Here is a 27,081-nt window from a genome sequence, read left to right on the forward strand (position 1 = left end):
CGCCTGACTCATGGCAGTGGAGCTGGGATGAGGATTCGTGAGGAGTGCGGCCCTGCCTGGATTCTTGCAAATCTTAGTCCCTCTGCCCTTGGCTGGGCCCTTGGCCACACGCACCATGGTCCTGCCCTGTAGCACAAGGCTCCTCACAGTGTCTCTACACTCTTCGGAGCACTTGAGAGCACCCACAACAGGAGATGCTTTCTGGGATTTGGGGGAAGAACTGATTGTTCTGCTCCTCTGATTATACTCGTGGAACCAATAATTACTGATGCCTTGATACTGAGTATGCAACAAAGGGCTTGAAACTGAAACGGATTTGGACCCTACCTGCCCTCAAAACTGCTTTAAGATTAAGAGATGTCGGACCTCTGAGAAAATTGCCTCCACAGATTAAAAATCAATAAAAATAATTAGAAAGCAAAATTCCAGAAACTCCTCAAAATCAAAAATTCTAGAAACTCCCCAAAATCAAAACTTGAAATGACTACATCCTACATAACACCCTAAATGCACACAAGTGAAGTATTGTATAGGCACTCTATTGGATGTTTTATAAGTGGTCTGGAGATAATTTAAATTTGTAGGTAAGTCTTATGCAAAGTCTATCCCATTTTATGTGAGTGTTGAGCTTCCACAGATTTTGCTATTGGGTTAGGAGGGTCATGGAACCAAACCTACACAGATACTGAGAGACAACTTATGTTGGTTCAAAGAAAATCTGATATTTCAGAAATACAGAAAGTCAAAAGCAAAAGACGTACTTCATTTGGGGGTCATGTGAAGTACATCTTTTCCTAACTTTTCGTCTAAGTATTGAAATATGTATGCGTACATGTGTTGGCTTTTCTACAAATATATTTATCATTTATATCTCATCCTTCCATTTGGGTCTTCCCTTATCATGACAGTGACTATGTGTGAATGTGTATGTGAAATGAGTCTCATTTCTTTCTGTCTGTTTTTGGTACTGGGGATTGAACTACCGGGTGCTTAACCACTGAGCCACATCCCCAGCCTGTTTTAATATTTTATTTAGATACAGGATCTCACTGAGTTGCTTAAGCTCCTCCCAAGACAGGAATCTAGCATTAGATGGGCAGCATAAGGTGAAAAAGGTGGCTACCCTGCCAAGGTCTCTGCTCTTTGGCTCAGTCCTGGTCTGTCAAATTCTGCAGAGTTTTTAACATCCTGTGTCTCAGGAAAGTCACTGCCTGGGATTATTAATGAGTCTCCCAGTCGGGATAAGATAGGACTGCTGTAAGAACAGCTGCAAGGGACAACCCAGGCCCCGAATCCAAGCACCTGCTTGCACAGTTGGCCGTTTGTATTTGTGGGTTCGAGTACCTACACACTAGAAATATTCAGGGCAGAGAAGCTGCAAGAACATGCAGCCTTCTTTTCCTTATCATTCTTCCCTAAAAATACAGTCTAACAGCTATGTATATAGTTACATTTTACTATTCATGATGATTAATCTAGAGGTAACTCATATGGGATGATATATGTAGGTAATGTGCAAATGGTGTGTCATTGTATACAATACAAGGGACTTGAGCATCTCTGGATATTGGTATCTGCATGGGGCTCTGGCACCAGCCCCTCATGGATACCAAGGGATGAGAGTCCAGGGGCAGTACCCAGATATGCTCTGTATTTCAGTGTCATAGGGAGACCACTCTACAGGGGGCGTTGTTTCAGTTGGTGGAAAATATGAGTGCTTGCTAGGCTGAAGGCCGATCCTGTGAGAGCTGCTCCTCTATCATGGTTGCAGATGCTGAAGGACTGTTTGCTGGGAAGATGTTTCTAGAAAATAGGCCCATTACCAGCTTCGTGGTTGCACAGTAATAACCCATCATTGATAGAAAGATTACAGCAGCAGCTCTGCCCATTCTGTTCCTAAGGCTTATTGAGACATACTAAGCAGTTTCTAAACCGGGGAGTCTGTTGCAATTGGGTGTCTGAGAGATTCATGCCTCTTCCCAGAGGTTGATGTTCACAGCATCACACGCAGGCAGCCCAAGCTCTGTGTTAGGTACAGTAAAGAACCCTGGAAAATTGACAGAGAAAGCTACTGGAACACCTGGTCCACCTGAGATGGGTAGGTGATGCTTTCATCAGGAAAAGCAGTGCCTTTTTGAAATCAAAATCTGGGTTGACCTACTCACTAAATGAAGAGGGGAGATGCCTCCATTTCCATCTAGTACTCTTTCTGAATTTGGTATTTAGTATATAAACAGGAAAGTCTGGCCTGGTGCCCTTTTAATTCTAGAAGAGTGTGTCTCTTAGATACTATTTATGGTACAGTAAACCTGAGCAAGAATGTTCCAGAATAATAAGCAGCATAGGGAGATTTTAGTATCTGTTCACCAAGGCTATTTTGAAGTTAAATTTCTAGTTTTTAAGAAAACTCTTAACCCTGCATGGTACCTAATTCAACTGATGGGGTTTGCTTTTGTTTTCATTTTCTTTCTTTTTTTTTTTTTTTTTGGCTGTGATCAAAATTGTGTGACTACATTCTCTAAGTACCAGATTAGCTTGATCTTGGGCATGTGAGCATGAAAGACTTGTCTCCACTAACAATGTGGCATGTCCCCAGACTTTTCTGAGAAGGTGTTTGATGGGGGAGCCTGACCTCACTTGGGTGTGAGTGGATGGCCTGTTATCCGTGCGGGGATGGAGATGAACTAGAAGTGCTTCTGATCTTGCTCGCTCTCTCCTTCAGAACCCAGTGACCCTCTTGTGTGCAGTGACTGCAATGCTGACATGGACAGTTACTCCAAGGAGCAGGCCCCAAACTCTCAGCCCACATCCACAGACATCAGACAGCACACAGCCAAGTGCACTGCATGGCCAGGAGCCCAGCCAGCCTGATGGAGGAGAATCTCCACATCATCCTTGCAGTGGTGCCTAGGGATGGGTGGAGTGAATGTTGCTAATCCACCACACACCATGGGTCAGAACAGTTAGGCTTTCTTCCTTCTCTGAACCTCATTTTTTTGTTAAAAGCAAATGTGGTTTTGTCCATGTTGCTGGATTGTTAGTTGAGGCTTTTTATTAAGGCAAAGGCTACTGGTGTTGGTAGCTGTGCATTTTTCAATAGTGACATTTTAATTCTACCAATATAATATTACATTGGGGGATAAAAAAGATCAAGTTCTCACCCTTCAGGGCTATTTCTACTGAGGAGCCAGAGCAGGCCTGTCCACACCCTTCCCTCACACAGACAGGAATGTGTGTGGACTATGTAAGATTTTGCCCTAAACCTGGGTGAGTTTTCACTTTTGAGACCTGTAGCTAACCATCTTATGAGTGCCAATTCACTGAAAATTACATTGAAACAAATAAGGTCCTTAAAAAAATGTCAAAGTACATTTATTTAGCCAAAAAGCTGAAGGGGAGATATTAGCCAAATGGCTACCTGTGTAAGGTGTTTCTATCAGAGGTTATCATTGTTCCAGAAGCTAAGCACATTTAGAGTTTTGTCCTCAACAGTTAACTTATTAATGTTACTTTCACAAAATATGTGAATCTGCTGCTTCTGAGAGGCAATGTGAAACAGGAAGTATTACTTTTATGTACAGAGTTATTTATTTATAGAAATTTTGGTACAATGTACATTGAAAATCATGTAAAATATTGAAGTGTCTTTAATAAAGTTTGATTTATAAGTGTTGAGCATATGGCTGGGCTCGTTCCTTCTTTTCCATAGATTACCTTGTCAATTCAGTCATTCTGCTTTTTAATATTTTCCCCAGTAGGGGGAAATTTGGGCAAGGCAGGATCATGTACTATGGCTCCAGGGTAGACACGACACTGTTAGATTCCTTTGATTTCTCTCTGAATTTTTTTACAAGTGCACTTCATTAGTAAAGCCATAAAAATCCCAAAGTATTGTGACTTTTCCATCTCATCTTCTCTCCTTCCAGGGATGACTCCACTAGGAAAGAGGAAGCATTGCTGTTTCCAGCACTGGTCCAGGCCCTATATGAGCCTGGAGGCAGAGCAATGGAATAGGGATCGATCAGACTTCCTGAAGGACTGCATACCCCTATTTAGCCATTGGAGCTGCAGATGCCCACTTCCTCTCACACACCACATGGGTCATTGGACCATGTATTTGCAGATGCCACCTGAGGGTCATTGAATATAGCACCTTGTTAACAGGAAGAAAGCCTGTCTGCACCTGCCGGAGGTGCGTTTTAAACAGAGCTCTAACCTTACACCACAGGAACTGACCCCAGGGAGAAATGCCCACATGCACAGCTTTTGCACCCCAACCCCACTTCCCCCTTCCCCTTGTCATTCTTTTCAAATTATAACAGTCTCTCTACAGCATCCACCACGGGGTGGTAGGAAATGATAGATCACATACAGATCATATGCAAGCTTTGCCAGGCTGGCTGTGGCACTGCCAGGCACATTTATTATGGGGTTCTGAAGGGATGTTCAGAGTCCCACCATGACACACTTTCTTCTTTGTGGCACCTTGATGACAACATTCATAGCAGCTTTGGGCTTCAGTACAAGTTCTGCTGCTGCCCAGAAAGCAGGGCTCTCATGGGGGCCCCCTTTCTTCATGGAAGTTCACGAGTGGCATTCACTCAGGAACCCTCTTTCCCCATGTCTGTCAGCAGGCAGCAGGTCTGGTCATAGGCACCCAGAAAGATGAACTCTCCCAGGCTAACAGATGCCATTCAATGGAAGATACCCACAAATAATACAGAGGAAAGAAGAGATTCACAATGAATCTGTGTCAAACTGGTTAAACTCCAATGCCCACAGTGTGCTAAGGGTTGCCAATTTGGAGCCAGTGAAAACCTGTGACCATGAGAAGACTGCTACTCTGAGCCTCAATTCTCTAGGTACTTGTGCTGGCATGAAGACTTACAAGGACCCACTGAGTGCAGTCTCCAGCAGAGGTATCAATAAATGAGAAAATGAAGTCTAGAGAGATGAAAAGATCTCAGGTGTTCTGGTCCAATAAGCACCCCACAGCTGGCCAAAAAAATAGGCTCTTCCAAAATTTGACATGGGCCACAGGGGTAGAGGATACCATTCTCTGCAATGGTCAGGATACAGTCTGAGCCTGGACCTTCTAGAAGCCTGAAGCTGGAAATGAATGTGACTACCAGATGCAAAGAGAGATTTCTGGGCTTTGGGGAGCTGGCATTCCCCATTGAACCAGGTGCTTAGCATTCTTTCCTGGCTTTGCCACTAGCTGCCCCCAAGACCCTGAACAAATCACTTCCTAGGGATCTTCCTCTACATGGGTGGAAAACCAAAAGTTGGCTAAGGGGCCCGGACACACTCAGCATGGGACTAAGGACATGGGCTTACTTACCTTTATCATATTTCTTCTTCTTGCTTTTGCTTCTTGGGTCATTTGGATCTCCAACCTTGACCTTCACTATCCCCAGCTCCCCTTCTGGCTTGTTTTTGGCCCCTTGGGGGTCATAAGATTCCTTCCCCTTCTTTTCCTTTTGGATGTCACTTGCTTTGCCTCCCTTTGATGTCCCTTTGGAAGGCATGGAGGGATTTTCTGATAAAATAGCTCCCTCTAAGCCTTCCCTGATCTCTGGCTGCTGCTGCTTCTTCATCTTGGGGTTTGACTGGTCTTCCGACAACTTCTGTTTCAAGCCTTTCTTGCTGCTTTCCTTGGTGGCATCTGCTGAGAGAGGACTTGGGGTCACAGATCATTGGGAGATAGGACAAATATCATATAGTGAGAGCTGAGAGGATGCAAGGGAAAATGCTCATGCTTTTACAATGCTATAGAGAAGAGGGCAAGGTCCAGGGGCCACTCTGCCCCAAATAGGCTCCAAAGTTCATGCCTTCCTCACACATGGACCTCACATTCAACTTAGAGCTCTTTTGTCTTCTTACTTAATCCTCCACTCAAACAAAGGTGGGGAAAAGACGAGAAACCCAGAACCCAGAATGTTTAAGTGAGGCCTTCTCTACCTATGAGATGAAAGGGAAACCAGGAGGGAGAAGGATTCTTTTGTCAGGCTGACCAGAGCTGGGTCAGAAGATCTGGTCTGTGAGTCTGACTCTACCACCAATGTAGGTAATTCCATCCAGGACCTAGCTCCTCTCAAAAACTCAGTTTCCCTACTTATAAAATGAGTAAATGAATGAATAACAAAGTCCCTCGGTAACAAACTGCGGATTTAAAATAAAAATGAAGGGCTTGTAGACACTTGATTACCAATCCATCGAAATAGAAGCCCCTTGGCCTTTCCAGTCCCAGGCTCTAGGCTTCTTGGTGGGGGGCACTGAATACATAAATGGTAACTGACTAAGCAGATTAACTGCCTGCCAGAGTGACTTCTGGTGCTTCCTTTGTTTACAATTTTCCACACGTCTGCTTAGCATTTTATAATTGTGTGGTGACTACACAGGCATAGAAATCCTTCTAAACCCCCTTCTAAACTGTCTCTTTGTCACACCTACATCTAACACAAAGAACACTATGAAGGAAAGTGAGCAAATAATCTGCTGCTGTCCCAGCCAGTGAAGCTGTATCTTGAAGATCAAAGCCTGGGCCTTGCCACTGCCTCAGACCACAGCCTCTGACCTAGTCAGAGATCTACACCATTCTGGGCTGAACATGCATAAAGGTCTTATATGCTGGGCTCTTCAAAAAAGCTCAGTGGACTGGCTCTGGAGGTACTCACATTAGGAGTGATATAGGTAAGCATCCATGTCACACCTGGCTGAGGGCAGTGAGCCTGACTGTGCCCACAGACCCTTGAATCTTCTCTCCAAAGGCCATGTGATTATTTTCTGTGTACTGTACCTTGCCATGTCCTGGAGTCATCAACCTCTGCAGGGCCTGCTTGAGACATACTTAGAAGTCCAGGGTGGATAGGGGATGGACAATGCTTTACAGTGTGTCAGAGTTGCTTTGGGCTGATCCATTGCCAGCTCAGTCTTTCTCTGAGTCACCTTTAGTGTCTATAATCCACAGCATGATTGTGTGTGTTGGGAAGAAAAGTCAGAAGGGCTGCCTGGAGAGAAAAATGTGTACTTCACAAGTCAGGGTGCTGCTTCCTTTAGGAAGATGTTCTCCTATAGCTGCAACCAGCTTCCCCTCCTGGATACACATGGCTGGTGGACTGCCAGACTATGGGAGCTGACACATTGAAGTAGGCCCTACCTGCACTTTGATGAGTGTTGCTCTGTCTCACTGGAAACCAAAACTCCTCATTTGGAGAGACCAATGGTAATAGACAGGACCATATTGGTGGCACTATTGCTACAGGAGGACAATAAGAGTCCCACTGCCTTTTCCTTTACCTGTTTTAAGAAGAACGATGGCTTCCTCATGCTGAGATTCCAGTCTGCCATCTGGGTCATCTTTGTTCCCCAGAATATGGGAAGCAAAGAGTCTGTGTGCCTTTATAGTGAACTTTGAAGCCTGGGAATTGGCTCAGAGAAGCTCCTGGTTCACATAACCTTGGAGGAAAAACTGAAATCGCCAAGTGTGAAAGAGGCTGCATGACCACCCATGCTGCTCAGAGGTATGGCCTGCTGTGAGGAAACCAGCCCACAGTGCTCAGACTCAGGCCTTTCCTGTTAATGCAGATTGAGTGGGCACTGAGGCCCCAAGGGTGACTCAGCCTTCAGAATGCAACCCCTGATCTATTTAGTCAATATATATTTTAGACCTAGGGGACTGTTCCTATAGAGCACTTCAATTCCCACAGGCATGGAATGTGGATTGGTCCCACTCACCTTGGCCTTTTCTTTCATGCTTTAAGACAAATCAGACTCAACTGCTCAGGCATTGGTAGATGTGAGTTTAGGGGCTACAAGACAAAAACACCACTGGATGAGCCACAAGGGTCTTCTCCTCTAAGAACAGCAGGCAGGTTTCATTTCAAGAAACTACTCTTGGATGGAGTATTAGAGAACTCATTGCTGAGGTACCCTGAGTTAGTGAACACACACTCCCCCTCCTAGGAGCCCCAACCTACAAATTTAAGCTTCATGGAGCCTGTGACAGGATTTTAAACAGCAGCAGGTCAAAAACACAGTCCAGAACTCAAGAAATTCTGAGTTCCTCCATGTGCAGAACCCTGCCAACAGAACAGCAGCTCACCACATATTGGAGGAATTGAGCACTACAGAGATCTGGCAGCATAGAGATGCAGAGTCTCAGATCCTATGGAGATAAAGCACACCAGACTGTGACCTGTGTCTCCACAGGGCACCAGACCCAGGACTGATGTTTGGACTTAGTGGAGAAACAGCCCAGTTCCCTCCTCCTCACTGGACATGAGGAAACAGGAGGTCACCATCTTGGAAAAATCTACCTCATCAACTTTTGGTGGATCTAAAGGGCAGTGAGATAATCGACAGAACAAGTGTGTGACCCCCAGCCCCCTCTTCCACACAGCTGTGATAACTCAAAAACTTTTCTCGCCAGTTCTCGATGGGTGTGAAAATCAGAGCTGAGTGAAACTGAAAAGGTGCCTGATTTCCAACTCCCCCCCCTTCTGTGATAACCAAAACCTTTCTCACCAGCTTTCTGTGGGTGATATCAGCCCAGTGAAACTGAGAAGGTGCCAGAACTCCAACTCGCCCTCCCCCATTGTGGTAACCCCAAACTGTTCTCAACAGCTTTCAGTGAGTGTGGCTATCAGAGGGAATAAGTCAGAACAGGTTGCCATTTTCCAACTCCCTCTCTCCACAGCTGTGATGACTTGGTGACTATCCAACACAGAGAGTGCTCAGTTGACTAAACCTAGGGGTCTGTTCCTATAGGGCACTTCAATTCCCACAGGCACGGAATGCAGAGTGGTCCCACTCACTTGGCCTTTTCTTTTACGAGCATGGGGCAGCCCAGGTGCCACATGCCAGAGTAAACCCAGGGATGTGGAGAAGAGTCCCAGTAATTGAGGCCTGGTGAGCAGGAAAATTGAGAGGGATAGAGACCAGGAGCAACCCAAAGAGACCAGGATTGGAGAGGCACCTGGCAGGGGAAGGAGAGCTGCCCTTCATGAATTGCTTCCTATGTCCTGAGGGAAGAGACTCAACGTGGAAAGCTCAATGCCACCTACTAGAAGAGAAGAAAACAGAATTCTAAGAGTACATTTTTTTCTTTCTTCTTCTTTTCTTTCTACTTTACTTCCTCCTTCTGTTCCCCTCCCAACCTCCCAAGCATTACTATTTCTACTATGTGTAATTTACTAAATGCAAATATGTGAATGTTTTTAAGCTTCTTATAGTCTTCCTAAGTACTTAGCTACCCCAAAATACTCCTATTAATAACAACCTTCATTAGAGCTTTCCTCCAAAGTAGCTAACATATATTAACCCCCATATCCTCAAATCTTTCCCCCTAAACATAAAGTCCTACATCCAACCTTCAGTTCTCTACATGCCACAAGAATATGTATGCCTTTTATGAAACTAATGAATTTACTTATATTGCAATTGAAACCAACATCTCTAGACATTGTCTCCCATCACAAAGGAGAGATCTTGGAGCTATACAAAAGCAACACAAATTTATAGGAGAAAAGAATAACAAGCAATCACAAAAAGCTGGAAGGAAATGTGAATATCATGAAAAAAAAAGGAAAAAAAGGAACACAAACAATGCAGGACAAGTCAACAATAGAGGAGATGGTAGCTAAAAAATGTCAGATAAATATTTCAATATATACATGCTTCAGATGATCTGGAGTCTCATGAATGACCTTAGACAGCAAATGCAGACAATGAAAGATCACTTTGACAATGAATTACAGAAACAAATCCAAGAAGCAAAAACATCAACTCTACAGGGAGATAGAGGTTATACAAAAAATTCAAGCAGAAATCCTAGAAATGAAGGAAATTATAAATCAAATTAAAAACTTAAATGAGTGTATCACCAGCAGAGTAGATCAACTAGAAGTAAGAACATCAGACAATGAAGACAAAATATACCATCTCAAAAAGAGTCTAGACAACTCAGAAAGGTTGATAAGACACCATGAGCAGAACATCCAAGAAATTTGGGATAATATTAAAAAGACCAAATTTAAGAGTTATTGGGATAGAGGAAGGTATAGAGGCCCAAACCAAAGGAATGAGCAAACTGTTCAATGAAATAATTTTACAAACCTTTCCAGACATGAAGAATGAAATGAAAATCTAAATCCTAGAAGCGTACAGGACGCTGAATGTAGAAAACCACAAGAGATCCACACCAAGACATATTATAATGAAAATGTCCAAAATACAGAACAAGGGGAGAATTTTAAAAGCCACAAGAGAAAGGAGGCAGATTACATTTGGGGGTAAACCAATTAGGTTAACGGCTGATTTTTCAACACAGACGCTGAAAGCTAGAAGATCCTTGAACAACGTATTTCAAACGCTGAAAGATAATGGGTTCAACCAATTTTGTATCCAGCAAAATTAAGCTTCAAGTTTGATGATGAAATAAAAACCTTCCACAATAAACAAAATTTAAAAGAATTCACAACTAGAAAACCAGCACTGCAAAACATCCTGGGCAAAACGTTACACAAACAGGAACTGAAAAACAACAATGAAAATCAACAGTGGGAGGTAGTAAAGGGAAAAACTAATCAAAGAGGAAAAACAAATCAAGTTAAATAACAAAGTTAAACAAATATGGCTGGAAGTACAAACCATATCTCAATAGTAATCCTAAATGATAATGGCTTAAACTCACCAATCAAAAGACACAGGGTAGTAGTCTGGATTTTAAAAAAAAAAAGATCCAAAATATTCTGCCTACAGGAGACTCATCTGATAGGAAAAGACATACACAAGCTGAAGGTGAAAGGTAGGGAAAAATCATACCACTCACATGGACCTCGGAAGCAAGCAGGGGTGTCCATACTCAAATCAAATGAAATGGATTTCAAGCCAAAATTAATCAAAAAGGGTAAAGAAGGACATTACATACTACTAAAGGGAACCATTCATCAACAAGACATAAAAATCATAAATATATATGCCCCAAACAATGGTGTAGCTATGTTCATCCAAAAAATAAAAAACTATTCTCAAGTTCAAGAAACAAATAGACCACAACACAATAATCATGGGTGACTTTAACACACCTCTCTCACCACTGGGCTGATATTCCAAACAAAAGTTGAATAAAGAAGCTATAGAACTCAATAACACAATTAATAACTTAGACTTAATTGACATATATAGAATATATCAAGCAACGTCAAGCGGATACACTTTTTTCTCAACAGCACATGGTTCCTTCTCAAAAATAGGCCGTATATTATGCCATATGGCAACTCTTAGCAAATATAAAGGAATAGAGATATCACCATTTATTTTATCCAATGATAATGGAATGAAATTGGAAATCTATGATAAAGTAAGGAGGAAGAATTCATACATCACCTTGAGAATGAAGGATATGCTACTGAAAGAACCATGGGTTACAGAAGACATCAAGGAGGAAATTTAAATTCTTAGAGATAAATAAAAACACAGACACAATATATCAAAATCTATGGGACACTATGAAAGCAATATTAAGAGGAAAATTCATTGCATGGAGTTCATTTCTCAAAAAAGTAAAAGTCAATAAATAAATGATCTCACACTACATCTCAAAGCCCCAGGAAAAAGAAGGGCAAATCAGCAGCAAATGCAGTAGAAATCAAGAAATAATTAAATCATAGCTGAAATCAATGAAATCAAAATAAAAGAAACAATTGAAAAAATTGACCCAAGTAAAAGTTGGTTCTTTGAAAAAATAAATAAGATTCCCAGACTCTTAGCCATGCTAATGAAGAGAAGAAGAGAGACAAATACAGTGATAATTAGAAATTATTTTGATACCTTATACTCCAATAAAATAGAAGACAGTGAAGGCATTGAAAAATTTCTTGAGTTATATGATCTGCCCAGATTGAGTCAGGAAGATCACAACTTAAACAGACCAGTATCAAGTGAGGAAACAGAAGAAGCCATCAAAAGATTACCAACCAAGAAAATCCCAGGAACAGATGGATATACAACAGAGTTTTACAAGACCTTTAAAGAAGAACTAATACCAATACTCTACAATCTATTTCAGGAAATAGAAAAAGAGGGAGTACTTCCAAATTCATTCTGTGAGGCCAACATCACCCTGATTCCAAAACCAGACAGACAATTCAAAGAAAGAAATCTTCAGACAATATCTCTAATTTACATAGATTCAAAAATTCTCAATAAAATTCTGGCAAATTAGTTACAAAAACATATCAAAAAGATTATGCAACATGATCAAGTGGGATTCATCCCTGGGATGCAAAGCTGGTTTAACATACAGTGATCAATAAATGTAATTCACCACATCAATATACTTAAAGATAAGAACAATATGATCATCTTGATAGATGCAGAAAGAGCATTCGACAAAATACAGCATCCCTTTATGTTTAAAACACTAGAAAAACTAGGGATAAGAGGAAATTACCTTAACATTATAAAGTTATTTACTCTAAAGCTCAGGCCAGTATCATTCTAAAGACAGAAAAATTGAAGGCATTCCCTCTAAAATATGGAGCAAGAAAGGGATGCCGTCTCTCACCATTTCTATTCAACATAGTTCTGGAAGCACTAACCAGAGCAATTAGACAGATTAAAGAAATTAAAGGTATAACTAAAGGAAAAGAAGAACTTAAATTGCACTATTTGCTGATGATATGATCCTATACCTAGCAGACCAAAAAGGTTCTACCAAGAAACTTCTAGAACTAGTAAATGAATTCAGCAAAATGCCAGGATATAAAATCAACACGCATAAATCAAAGGCATACCTGTATATCAGTTACAAATTCTCTGAAATGGAAATGAGGAAAACTATCTCATTCACAATATCCTCAAAAAAATTAGATACTTGGGAATCAACTTAACAAAAGAGGTGAAAGATCTATACAATGAAAACTACAGAACCTTAAAGAGAGAAATAGACCTTAGAAGATGGAAATATATACCTTGCTCATGGATAGGCAGAATTAATGTTATTAAAATGTTCATATTACCAAAAGCATTTTACATATTCAATGTGATTCCGAACAATATTCCAATGGCATTCTTCACAGAAATAGAAAGAGCAATTATGAAATTCATCTGGAAAAATAAGAGACCCAGAATAGCTAAAGCAATTCTAAGCAGCAAGAGTGAAATAGATGGTATCGCTATACCAGGTCTTAAACTATACTACAGAGCAATAGTAACAAAAACAGGAGGGGACTGGCACCAAAACAGGCTGGTAGACCAATGGTACAGAATAGAGAACACAGGGACCAACCCAAAAAATTTAAACTAGTTAAAGCTGCTAAAGGATAGCATCTTCAAGAAATGGTGCTGCGAGAATTGGAAATCCATATGCTCAAAATGAAATTGAATCCCTATCTCTCACTATGCACAAAAGTTAACTCAAAATGGATCAAGAATTTAGAAATAGAAGAAAAAGTTGGCCCTAATCTCCATCACATGGGTTTAAGCCACAAGTTCCTTAATAAGACACCTATAGCACAAGAATTAAAACCAAGAATCAACAAATGGGATGAATTCAAACTGAGAAGTTTTTTCTCAGCAAGAGAAATGTTATATGAGGTGAATAGGGAGCCTACATCCTGGAAACAGATTTTTACCCCTCACACATTAGATAGAGCTCTAATCTCTACGGTATACAAAGAACTCAAAAAGTTAAACAGCAACAACAACAACAACAACAACAAAAACAGCCCAATCAACAAATGGGCCAAGAACCTGAACAGACATTTCTTAGAAGAGGATATACAATCAATCAACAAATACATGAAAAAATGCTCACTATCTTTAGCAATCAGAGAAACGCAAATTAAAACTACTCTAAGATACCATCTCGCTCCAGTAAGAATGGCAGCCATTATGAAGTCAAACAACAAGTGCTGCCACAGTCTGGCTGGGCAAATACCCAGGGGGGTGAGTGACAAGCAACTTGTGAAGGTTGAAACCGTGGGAGCCGTTTTTTGTAGGACAGCAGAGGTATTTATACCTAACTCATTATACATAGTTTGTTTCAATTATCATCATCTAGATACAGCAATTGGTCATTAAGGAATCGTCATCATCTTAATAATTACATACAGCTTAACTTAATTAACATCAGCAGTCAGTCATTAAGGAATCTCCATCATCTTAATGGCTCGCTGGCTTTACTTCTCAAATCACTCCTCCTGGCAAAGTGTCAGGTGCCATCTTGACTTTATCATGGCCCTCAACAAAGTGCTGGCAAGGAAGCAGGGAAAAAGGTACACTCATACATTGCTGATGGGACTGCAAATTGATGTAGCCAATTTGGAAAGCAGTATGGAGATTCCTTGGAAAGCTGGGAATGGAACCACCATTTGACCCAGCTATTCCTCTTCTCAGTCCATTCCCAAAAGACCTAAAAAGAGAATACTACAGAGACACAGCCACATCAATGCTTTTAGAAGCACAATTCACAATAGCTAGACTGTGGATCCAACCTAGATGCCCTTTCAATGGATGAATGGATAAAAAAATGTGGCATTTATACACAATGGAATATTATTCAGCACTAAAAAATAACAAGATCATGGCATTTGCAGGGAAATGGATGGCATTAGAGCAGATGATGCTATGCAAAGTTAGCCAATCCCTAAAAAACAAATGCCAAATGTCTTCTCTGATATAAGGGGGGTGACTCAAAGTGGGGTAGGGAGGACAAACAAGAGATGAAGATTACCTCTAGATAGGAAAGAGAGGTGGGAGGGGAAAGGGAGCCAGAAGGGGAATTGCATGGAAGATGGAAGGAGACCCTCATCGTTATACAGAACACATGTATGATGATGTGAGGAAATAAACAAAAGAAGTGTGTCACATTATATTGGGTAGAGAGAAGTGATGGGAGGGAAGGAGAGGGGTAGGGGGTAAGGAAGGACAGAATAGACATTGTTATTGCTGAGTATATGACTGCATGACCAATGTGATTCTGCAATCTGTATACTCAGGAAAATGAGAAATTATATCCTATCTGATTCAAATGTAAAAAAAATAAAAATAAAAATAAAAATTTAATAAGAAAAAAACAAACAACTCTTGCTACTGACAGCCTGGGGCTGCTGGAAGAAGAGGCTGATTTCCAATATGGGAAAGAACTGCAATCTATTAGCCATGTCTGTCAGGAACATGGAAGCTCTATGTCCATATCCTGAGGGTCTCTGCTCCCCTGTGACATGAAACATCATGGCCCCAGAAAGAAAAAACTGGCTCACTTCCCTGCTACCAACTATCACAAACATTGCACAACACTGGTGGGCTCCCTTCACAAAGGACACCATACCATAGCCCTGAAAGTCACTTGCAAGTAGGGGCAGTGGATGCTGGGTATAAAGTTCTGTTTAGGGCCACAAACAAGTCAAGATGGCCCCTGGCAGTTTGCCAGGAGGAGTGGTTTGTGAGCCAACACCACTGAGCCAGTAAGATGGTGGAGATTCCTTATTGGCTGACTACTGTATCTAAATAATGCTAATTGAGACAAGCTGTGTGTAATCAGATGGGTATATATACCTCTGCTGCCCAGCAATAAAGCGGTTCCCACTACCTGAACTAAGTTGCTTGTCACCACCTGGTTATTTGCCCAGCCAGACTGTGGCAAAGTTCAGTCTTGAGACATTTGAATAGCATTCTCTAGGCCTGGGGCTTCCATCGGAGCTTCCCTCAACTGCCCACTCTCCATAGCAGACACAAGAAAAGAAAAAGGCATGGTAGTCAGGCAGTCAGCCCTGGGTCTATAGGGAAAGATACCTGGAATTCAAATGGCTTTCAATGGAGAAGTCGCTGAACCATGATACATGCAACAAAATAGTTGTTGATTTTATAGATTCCATCTCAGATAGAAAGAAAATGATTACTAATTTGCTAAAAAGAATGTTACTGAGAGGAATACATAATCTTCTTTTCCCCCTGGCACTTGTCTCCATGTCTATTTCTTTCCATACTGATGGAATATTTTAAAGAAACTCATAAGTAGAGGGGAGGAATACTGAACCACCCAGCTCAGTCCATTATCACCTTGTAGACAATTTTATTTCATCTCTGTCTCAATTAGTTTTCCCCTTTATGCATTGTTTTGAAGAAAATCCTGAAATCCTGTCATGTTGCCCACACATACTTCAATATATTTTCCTCAATGTGGTCTCTTTCAAAAAGTATATTTAAAATTCCATTATCAGAACTTTAAAAAATTGCATAGCCAAGTCAAGCACATTGGCACATTCCTGTAATCCCAGCAGGTCGAGTGGCTGAGGCAGAAGATTGAAAGTTCATCACCAGCCTCAGCAACTTTGTGACACCCTTTCTCAAAAGAAAATATAAAAGTTGGCTGGGGATGTGACTCAGTGGCTCAGCACCTCTGGGTTCAATCCCCAGCATGAAAAAGTAAAGTAAAAATTTCCTTAGGCAGTCATTAAGAAATTTGACCATTTCTGTTTAATGCATAAGTTTGTACTCATGCTTTCAATAGTGAACACTCATTTGAGCCTATACAGAAGAGAGGAAGTTTTACAGGGCACACACCCATAGACACATGCAATGAACAAAAGGAAGCAGAAGAGGAGAAAAATAAATCTTCCAGGTTCCTTGTATATGCTTTTTCTAGTTCAAAGTGTACTTGTTTACCATTTATAAATTAAGAAGTTAAAGTGATATATATATATATATATATATATATATATATATATATATATATATATATACACACACACACACACACACATAGATATTTTTTTCAGTGTGATCTCAAACATATTTCAAAGCAGTCTGAGAAAAATAAGTAAAATAATAATTTACTTAATTATAGATGGAAATAGTATGGGTGAATTTTTTTCTTTTTCTTTTCAAAGCAATTTCCCAACTTTCTAAATTCAATTAAACTCCTCCTCCCCTGTTATGAAGGTTGCCACACAAGTGCTCTAAAACTGAGCTACAGCCTTTTTAAAATTTTGAAAAATTGGTCCCACTATGTTAAAAAGCTAGCCTTGAACTTCTCATCCTGCTGCCTCATATATTTCTGAATCATATAATGTACACTTTATAATGAATCCTGCCTTTCTTTTGAAATCAAAAATTGTATTAAAGAATTCAAGAAGGTGAAAAAATTAGGAAACTGTATTTTATGTAAGCAAAAAAAATGGTAACACCATGCCCAGGAGACATAACCATTGCTCTGGAGAGTCATGGCTACTGCTGTGAAAGCTCAGGGAGACTTTAAGTCAGGAGAAGAGAAAACAGGAGAAGGGAAAACCAGTGTGCACATTCCATAATGAGGGTGGAGATCAGTACTCCTGAGAAAGCCCCCAGGTCCACACAGAAAACAGGTCTGATAGAAGCCTTCTATAGTGTTTCCAACAGCACTTCTGAAAATGTGGTCTTCTTTCCACCCAATCAAGATTTATAAAAATGCAGCTTCTGGGTATTTCTGAAGGGCAGACAATATGCTACATGGACCCACCTGGTTTGGGGGGTTTACCCCTGTATCCCTTGTTATTTGCACAGCTAAAAGGCTCATCAGATCTGTTATGGCTTTTAAATCTCTCCCATTAAAAGGTTTGGTCTTTCCAGGACTCCCACTAGTGGAAAACCTAGGAGGGTTTTCCATCCAAATAATCCACTATCCCACTGGCCTTCCCAATGGTGCAGAATATATTTTTTTATTCTGCATTTTCAATCCTTTATTAAAGTGCTTTTATAGTTCTAATTTGGTCTTGAACATAACCATGAGTGATCAGTACCATTAAGGAACAGCAGCAGTGAACTGTCTCTGACAGGTGCTGGTTCATGCAGGCACTTTTTAGAACCAGCTGGATCCCCACTAGCACCAAGGATGGGGACCAAACTGGGTGGCCTAAGTCCCCTAGCAACAACCCACAAGCAGGGCTCTTACTGGCTTTGACAGTCGTTTCCTCCTCTCCAAGCTCTCTGAACCAATGGTGATGTAAAACCCTTAGATTTTCTCGGCTTGCAGGGCTGCAGCCTTCTCTGACTTCAGCTTCTGGCTGAGCTCTGTGGTTCTGTAGGACAAGAAGAAATGCCTGTACCAACTGGATGGCATGACATTTCTAGAAGATGAGAGTTAAATCAGTGATGAGAACACAGTGTAGATGAAATTTTGTATTAAGTATTCTCACTGCTTTTGAAAAGTGTTTTACAGTTCTCAGTTTTTCTTTAACAAGCTTGTGAGACATTTTTGTTCTTCAATGATTGAAGCCTTTAATGTCCCCCCCCACTACCAGTCATCCACACATGTGATGTGACATGGCTTCATGGAGGAAACAAAAGTCTCCAGGGAGCTGTTTCACACCAGACTAGTAATCTAGTTTATTCCATGAAGATTGCTCTGAGGTATCCCTATTAAAACCCTTTAGCCCAACCAGACTTACTGTTCCCATTGCTCCTTGATGTCCAAAAGGCTGAAAGGCTGAGGAAGGATTTGTTTCTGCAAAGAAGAAACACAAAGAACCACAATTGTCACCTGACACTGTAAGGCCTCTTATTGGCCTGAACTATCTTCTCCTTGACCTTAGAGCTTGCATAGATAGATGTTTCAGAGAAGACTTCTTTGCTCTAGTACAAATGTCTGCTTGGTCTTGCCAATCTTCTAGAGATGGGAAGTGCAAGCAATTCTACTGGCAAACCCTTTTAATACAATGTGTCAGTAAGAGGCATCTTTGTGAGGCTGGAGCCAAAATATTCCCAGCTAGCATTTTTCCAGCCTCCCTGGAACTAGCCACAAGGCATTTTTTCCACCCCTGATCTTTTAGAAGGCCTTCAAAAGACTAAAGAGTCAATTTTCAAAGCACAAAGTGGAGCCCAGATACTCACACATCCAGAGGGCATGAATGGAGCCCACTGGTCTGTGGGGAAGAGGCTGAGCCCATGTGGTACTGGGTTCTGGTAGAAGACAGGGAACCATGTAAAAACAAAACCCTTGGAAGAGATGCCAGAATGTTTTCTGCTCTCTCGCCCCAGGGAGGCAGTTCCCCTTCTGCCCTGGTGAGCCCCAAGAAGTGAGAGCACCTGCCTCTGGAGTGTCTGGTGTCCAGGCAGAACAAAAGCACATGGGGATAGACAAGGGCCACGGGAAATGGTGGAGGTAGCTGGAATGGGGGCAGATGAGGTACCACGGCCCTACTGAACGCAGGCAGCAGACCAAGGCATGTGTGAGGTGCTCTGCTGCCCGCCAGAGAGCCCTCTATCTTACCAAGAACCTGCCCTGCCTCCAGGGTTTTCCTGTCCCAGGAATTGGCCCCCTCCCTACAGGGAGTCATACGGTTGTTAATTAAGACTTTGGCTCCACCCCATAGCCCTGTAGGCTTTGAATTAGAATAAATTCTCATTTTTGTTTTTCAATTTGTTTACAAAAGCAACAATGGCTCAGAGCCCAGTGATATTATCATCTTGCTAAGCATTGTGGACAACATAAGATACTGGAAACTACCACTGATGTATAAAACAATAATAGCTGAAATGAACAGAATCTTTTAAAAATTAATATTAGGAGCTGAAGTATAGCTCATTGTTACTTTACTTAGCATGCATACAGCCCTGGGTCCAATCCCAAGCACAAAAACATGTAAAATGATAAATCATGCAATGTGAATGCAACCAGCATGACATTAGGAATAAAACTTGGCAAAGTCAGTAATGGGGTCTTGAAAGCTAAAGACTAAGTTTCAACATTATTTTCTGTAGCTTAACTATTTCAGATCTACTTTTCTCTTCTTGCTTTATTTCAAATATTAATAGATTTCTTAAGCATGCAAATTCATTTCAAACATCAAAGATACAATTATATTTAAATTAATAAACTTCTAGATTAGATCCTAATTTCACTGGTAAATGGTAAATCTTCCACAAGATAAAAAAAAAAGTTTATTCAAGCAGTCTTTAAAAAAAAAAAAAGAGCAGAAGAGTACAAAGGGGGCACAGAATCAGTCAGCACTTCCAGACATAAAAGAGATGCAAAGTGCAGGAAGAGCTCAACTTGTTACGAAGTCAGTTTTGCAGGTTGCAAATGGTGTTTGCCTCATTTGGTCAGTACAAACCTCTCTGCTGTGATTGGTTGGGACTCTCTGTTAATTACAAAATAATTCTCTTAGCAAGGCTTTCAGTATCTAAATAATAAATAAATTGCAAACGGAGGTTAATTTCACAATACCATTGGTGTACAAGAGCCACAGAAGAATAATGTGTACACGGAAGACATGGAGCCACACTAAACCTCCTAGACTATTTCCACAAGAAATTATAAACAGCAATCCAGGACCTTTTTTGGCTGAATGTGATCTACGCCCAATTAAATGCCAGTCTTGTTGCAAAAATATCCATGGGATATATCAAAGTGCATAAATGCGTTCTATTGTCATGTATAGCTAATTAAAACAAAAAGAAATTTAAATGTCCATGGGTATGCAGAAGACCAGCCTCTAGGAAAAGATGCAACAGACTTCATCAAGCCTCAGCTGTAGCCAAACCTACAGTTACACAGTTTTTATGTTCTACCAGGTACTCCATGGAAAGCGTAGCTCTGCTGGGAGCCATCAGCCAAGTAGGTATGACAATCTCCTTGCCAGCTTACTCCCATGCTGTCTAGTGGAAGGACTTCTGCAAGGTGACCTTGCTCAAGGACCAGGGCAGGATCCGTGTTTAGGGTGTTCCCCCTTTAGAATAGGGCGGTTTAGCATAATAGGAGATTAGGGTGTTCCCCCTTTAGAATAGGGCGGTTTAGCATAATAGGAGATTAGGGTGTGCCCCCTTTAGAATAGGGCGTATCCTGCTGCTGAGTTCCTCTTGAGTGCTTAGGGTCAGACAGTATATTTTGGGAGACAGAAGCCCATGCGGTGTGGATTTGGGCAGAGTAGTGGATTTGGGCAGAAGTGGATTTGGGCAGAGAATGTGGATTCCCCCAGAACGTGTTTGTAGACGGCCGGTGTGAGTTCTGGAATAAAGAATTGCTGTTTGAATCTACAAGCTGTGTGGAGACTCGTGATTTGTGCCCAGCCAGAGACTGCGGCACAGCTCTCCAACCAGGAGAAGTGGCTAAGCCTGGGTCCACCTCCAGCCCGCTGTTAGCCTCCCCACCTCCCTGGGTCTGGCTCCAGAAACCTCCTTGCTGTCTCTTCCACAGGGACTGCTGCCACTCAGCCAGAGCCTGAGCAGGTCCTAAGGTCTCTCTACATGTGTCTGTTGGTGGGTGGGTCCGCCAGCACAGGCCTCAACACAAGCACTGCTTCCTACAGACAAGCTTCTGCCCTGCCCAGAGACACCGCCCCCTCCAAGGCCCCCGGCCCTTCAACTCCTGCTCACCTCGCCCCTTCTGCCCCCTGCCCCCTCTGAAGGAGGCCCCATCCCCTCACTTGGGCCTCCATTCCAGCTCCAGACAGGCATGCTAGACCAGGAGTGGCAGCACATGGGGAGTGTAGAGGATTTGGAGAGTGGCCTCCCCTGACCCCGTTCATTTCCCACCTGGATACCAGCAGTGGCAATGTCCTGAAAGACTCACCTGGCTAGGGGCACTAGAGGACCTGAGTACTGCAGGACCTGAGTCCTGCAATGGAGAGGTCCCTTCGCAGAATCCTGCCAGCTGAAAAGATGCACAGGCCCCTCGAAAACCCAACAAAGGAATCAGCTGTGAGAAGAGGGTGGCACAAGACTGTGTCCCTCTGTAGGAAAGAAAAGCAATATTCAGTTTTAATTATTTAATACCAACATTTTCCCTGAATTCCACATACTTTCTAAATTAATGCAGTAGTGAACCTTAATCAGACTTTTCTACTTTTAATGTATTTCTTGTTTGGTCATGAAAATTTTCAGGCTTAAAATAGTTATTGATATTTACATAAAATCCTAACAATTTAAAAAACTAAAAGTTCTCTTTAACATGACTTTTTCAGAGTTAAAAAAGTTAGGGAGAGGAGGGGAATTCTAGGATGGCTGACAACAAGCAAATTTTCCTTATAGTTTAAATCATTATTCATTATAACTTCTATTAAGGGATGATCCTTGCTCTTTTAAAATTAAAAACATTTCACAGCTTCTGGCTAATCACTTAAAGCACTTATAGTTCTTAGCAGTTTCAAATAAAGTTCAGAATAAATTATAGAAATCATGTATTCTATAACTGGAGGACAGTGTGGAGACAAGAGCAGGTAGTTCAGTAAAGGATCATTGTGTTCCTTAAAAATGTCAATGTTTTATTCTGATTTACAAATCATCGGAGGATGGAAAAACCCAACATTCTTTTTTTGCTTTTAACTTGAAAAAAAATAAAAGATTCAATTATAGTATATACTATGGGATATGACATAATAACCCAAAATCATATTTTCAAGGTCATATAGATCTCTGACTTAGTGTTCATGATAGTAAATGAAAACTTTTAAAAGCTGTAATACCAAACAGGCATGATGGTGCATGTCTATAATGCCACCTCTGCAGGAGGTTGAGGCAAGAAGATAACAAGTTTGAGGGCAGTCTAGGCAACTTAGCAAGGCCATCTCAAAATACGTAAAAAAAAAAAAAAAGACTGGGACTTAGCCCAGTAATATAGTACTCACCTAGCATATTCATGGCCCTAGTAACACACACACACACACACACACACACACACACACAAATATAATACACAATTGTTATCAAAATAACCACAATAATAACATCATCACCATTACTATCATTTTTTGGTAGCCTGGCAGGAATTCTCTCAATTTTTACTCCTAATCATATGATGAGGAAGTTGATACTATCATCCCACTGTACAACTGGCTAATTTTGAAAGAAAAAAAATCATACATCCATAATATACATAAAAATATTGAGAGAAAATACATCAACACAATGTTGAAAGGACTGTGTGTTTAAAATATTGATCCAAGGAAAATATAAGACTAAAATCATCAACATTTGTTTGATTGTACATTTTTTAACTTTATATTAATTTTGAGCAATATTTATTTAGGAAATTCAATAAATATTTTAAAAGTAAATAAGGTTTATTATAGAAAATCACTTAGTATTTAGATAACAAATTCTCTCCTGAATATTTTAGAAGCTTTGGACCTAGGAGAGTTCACTTATATGACAACAACATTTTACATTTTGGGGGGATACAAAGGGTTTGAACTCAAGGGCACTCAATCACTGAGCCACATCCCCAGTCCTATTTTATATTTTCTTTTCAGACAGCATCTCACTGAGTTACATAGCACCTCACTTTTGTTAAAATTTCAAACTGTTAATTTTAAAATACCTATGAAAAAAGACAGCTAATTTTAAATGTTTGAATATATTGTTATTGATTTTTTAAATCAAAGTGTTTGGAAGAATTTTATAATGCATGACATGTATGAAAAGAAACTTGAGGAATTGACACAGTCTTTGGCACTGAATATGATCAATGTGCTTTGGAAAATCATGTGTGGGATGCAAAAATGAAAAATACATAGTTTATGTTACTCTGAAGTATTTATGTTCTTGTATCACACATGAAGTTTTACCCGAGAGAGATGGAAGCATGTCTATGCCAAATAATTTGTACATAATCTCAGTCATCAGTCATATGTGTTAAATATGATAATCTTTTATATTGTTCCCTTATAAAAGATGTCTATAAAATTGACAATCTTGAATCCATCTTCAATGGAGACAGTGAAAAACTAACCCTATCTTCAAATTATGTCCAATATAGGGTAAAAAACTAGATTTATCTTGTCACTTAAAATGGGAGTATGCAGAGATAGAGGAAACAATAATTTTCAATCAATGGGTAGCAGGAAACAAAAAATTAATTCCTAAGACATGGTACAGAAAAGAAGAAATCCTTATGATCTACTCAGTTCATTCAAAGTTCCCAGGCCATCAATTTGTACAATGAACATTGAGGGACCAGGCTGACTCTCAGATTGAGGATCTGGGGCTTAGATTGCAGAGGAAGAAAATGACTAGAATTTGCAGCACATAAGTTAAGAAGTGTGGGAACTTATGCATAGAGACATACTAGAACCATGTTGGGGGTCTCCCTCAATTTTGAATTTGATCAGTAGATATGTATAAATAATTTGGGAAAAAAAATCAGAATGATGAGAGATCAAAGTGTCCAGCACTCACACAGGTTTAGTAATTGTACCCTGATTCACCAATTATGGAGGAAAAAAGTTATGATTTATTGTACCTTAAATAGAGTGCACAAAGTTCTTCCACTCAGGGTAAGAAATAAATCTCATTAATGTTAGCATTACCCCATTCTCTTTGACCTGGAATTGTGTGACAGAATCCCCAGCCAGCCTTTCTCTAAGAACACTGAAAAGGATAAATACCTTTCTGAGTAATCATTTGCATCCTAGAATAAAGATCTCCACAGCTTATGATGGTGCTCTGTGCTCAGGAAGGACTTGCAGCCAGACTCTACCCCAAAGTGGATGGGGAGCCTGGGCTAAGGCCAGTGAGCAGAACCACTGGGACTGGGCCCTACAGGGCTCACAGCAAGGATGAGCATTCCCTTGCTGTCTCTTGGGTGCAGACTGGTGATCCTCTGTGTGTGTGTGGGGGGGGGCACAGGTCCTGAGAAGAAATGAAAATCTTAGTGCAGCTGTTGTGGAAGGACAACATTCATCCCAGATCAAGATCTGATCTGGGACATAACTGTCCCTTTCACAGACCAGGTTACCCAGCCTCAGGAGGTGTTTCAGCCAACAGCAGCTGTGGTTCATGTCCAGCCTTCCTGACCTTCAGGTAAGCCACAGCCCCACCATGTCACTCCCCACCAACCCTCCAAACATGGATGCTCTCATGGCCCTGGGTGACTGGGAGAATGGCTGGCTGGGGATGCTGTCACACAAATCCAGGTCAGCTGGATTTGCTAGAACATGAGTAGGAAATCAGTGACCAGTAATAGCAACAACACAAAAGCAGACACACAATATGTTCATGGAGGCCTTCATGGCCACTCCAGCCTCACATGGGGAAACGGAGGCACGGCCTCACATTGTTCTTTGGGTTCCCAAATATGTTTTTTTTCTTAATTTATTCCCAAAAAGTTAAGTTTCAGAGTTTATAGGGGCTGTACATGGGCAGAAGTCTGGAAAGCTCTGTACACAGGGCTGAGTGAAAAGGGAGCCTCCAGATGGAAAGGTACTTTTAGTAAAAAGAAAATTAAAAATGGGAACTACATCCACTCCACCTTGCTCCCCAAATAAAAATACAGAAAAAGAGATAGCTCAGGTCAATGGGGACCCTTGGACTTAAGGGTGTTTTAAGGGTTTCACAGATGGCAGGGCTTACAGGGGCTGTCCTAAGCACTGAGAAGGCCCCTACATTAGTTGGTAGAACAGCACATAGCCTTCACTGGATGCCACTTAATTTTCACTTATAGGGGAGACACAAGAGTCATCATAGACATGCCAAACAGTCTGGCTTTGGCACAGGGCTGTGTAGTGGCCAGAGTGGACACTGCCTGAGTGGTTGCAAAGGGCATAAAGCTCATAAACAGGGCTCACAGTTTTGTCACTGGTAAAGTCCCCTAGGCTCATTTGCTGCAGTGGGAAGTCTACATCTACTGAAATTTTCGTGATGGTGCCTTGGGAGGTGGAGAATCTGTTCAGATGGAGAATGAGGATTGAGGGAAATCTTTGTATTGTCAACTTTTTGGTACTTTGTGTTTTCTGGCAACATCGGTAACACAATGGGGCATTCTCCAACTCTATCTCTTCTTCCTTGGTGAAAAGGTTGAAACAATTCCACAGAGAGACCTTCTCCCCAGAAAACCCTTCCTTGGGGATGGGCAGGGACAGATCAAAAAAACCCTCAAAGGTCATGGAGCGATACCCACAGGCCTGGCACATGAAACAACTTTTCAACTTGCCCACAAAGAGGTCCACAATCTTGCTATCCTCTCGTTCCAGGTAATGCTTCCACATTAGGTTGGCTCAATCATCATCACTTAACTCATGTTCTTTGAGCAGAGTCTCTCCTCTGAGAGGTGGAGAAGGAGCTGGATCATTGGCCAAGATTGGTGGAGCCTGGCAACCTTGTCTGTTGAGTTCAAGGTGTAGTCTTTCCATGAGGAGTCTCAGGAACTCTTGGGCATCCTGCTGGTTGTTTCCAGAGAAGAAGGGAATGTATTTCTGGAAGACAGCTTGGAATTCAGTAGGATCCACAGCTTCACAGGAGTTAGGGTGCCAGAGGGCACCAATCACATCTGCAAAGGCTTCAGTAAGTTCTTGGTCCTGGCCCATTTCAGGCACCTCTTGACGGAAGTCTCTTTGTAGACACAAGTCTCTAAGAGGCCGAGTGCTGCTCAAGCACTGTAGCACAGCATTCAAGAAGCATGTATTTCCTAGATTTTGGAGGCCAACATGACCAGAGCCCAGAAGTAGTGTATGATGAGCAGATGTGGAATGCGCTAAGTTGGTCGAGAATGGGATGGGCAGAAACACAGTTGGGGGTGGTGAGCCAGGCAGAGGAACCCTATGATCTGCCTGAAGGGGATGAGGCCCCAAGGTCTGTCCTGATCCAAGTTCCAGTTGCTTGAGCCATTCATCAGTGGGACCTGGCAGGGGAGGAAATTGACATAACATAGAGTTTGGTCCAGGGGCTGAGTTCCCGTGCTCCTTGCTGCAGGCCCACGGTACAAATTGTAGCTTAGATCTCATGTGGGATTGGACATTGACAGGGGTTTTAAGGTCCTGCTCTGGCAGTGCTGAGAATCCAGGGGCATTGTGGAAACCATAGGCTGGACCTGTCCCACCATGAGGTGGTGTGAAGGCCAAACAGGGCCAGGCTCTAGCTCAGGTTCACCCCCGCCTTACTTCACACAAACCCCTGCCAGCCAGACAACAGCTATGGCCAGAGATGTTGCCCAGATAACTCCTTCTGCAAGGACCACTGCCATCTTTTTTGGTCCAAACCACTTCACTGTCTCTCACCAAATATGTTTTTTTCTTACTTTCAATAGTACCCACATGTCCAGATCCAAAATGAGACACATGGTTTAACCACAGTTTTTTTTTCTTCCCAGGCTTATAATTTTATAAA

The 27,081-nt window shown here is 41.5% G+C and overlaps 1 protein-coding gene and 1 pseudogene across 6 annotated transcripts in view; one reads left to right on the forward strand and one right to left on the reverse strand.

The window, feature by feature from the left end:
* The window catches only part of LOC143387505 (3',5'-cyclic-AMP phosphodiesterase 4D-like), a 200,365-nt gene that overhangs the window by 96,448 nt on the left and 76,836 nt on the right, over positions 1-27,081 (forward strand). For 4 of the 6 annotated variants that reach the window (XM_077108407.1, XM_077108405.1, XM_077108406.1 and 1 more), the window contains one exon: positions 2,723-3,675. The exons of the other annotated variants lie outside the window; for them this stretch is intronic. In XM_077108407.1, coding sequence (XP_076964522.1) covers positions 2,723-2,871 — 149 coding nt within the window. In that variant the 3' untranslated portion in view covers positions 2,872-3,675. Of the gene's footprint in view, positions 1-2,722; positions 3,676-27,081 lie in introns of those variants that run through there. 6 annotated transcript variants of the gene reach the window in all.
* Positions 25,359-26,764, reverse strand: LOC143640844 (ubiquitin carboxyl-terminal hydrolase 21 pseudogene; annotated as a pseudogene).

Source organism: Callospermophilus lateralis, unplaced genomic scaffold (genome assembly GCF_048772815.1).
Source record: "Callospermophilus lateralis isolate mCalLat2 unplaced genomic scaffold, mCalLat2.hap1 Scaffold_66, whole genome shotgun sequence".
Taxonomy (NCBI): Eukaryota; Metazoa; Chordata; class Mammalia; order Rodentia; family Sciuridae; genus Callospermophilus; species Callospermophilus lateralis.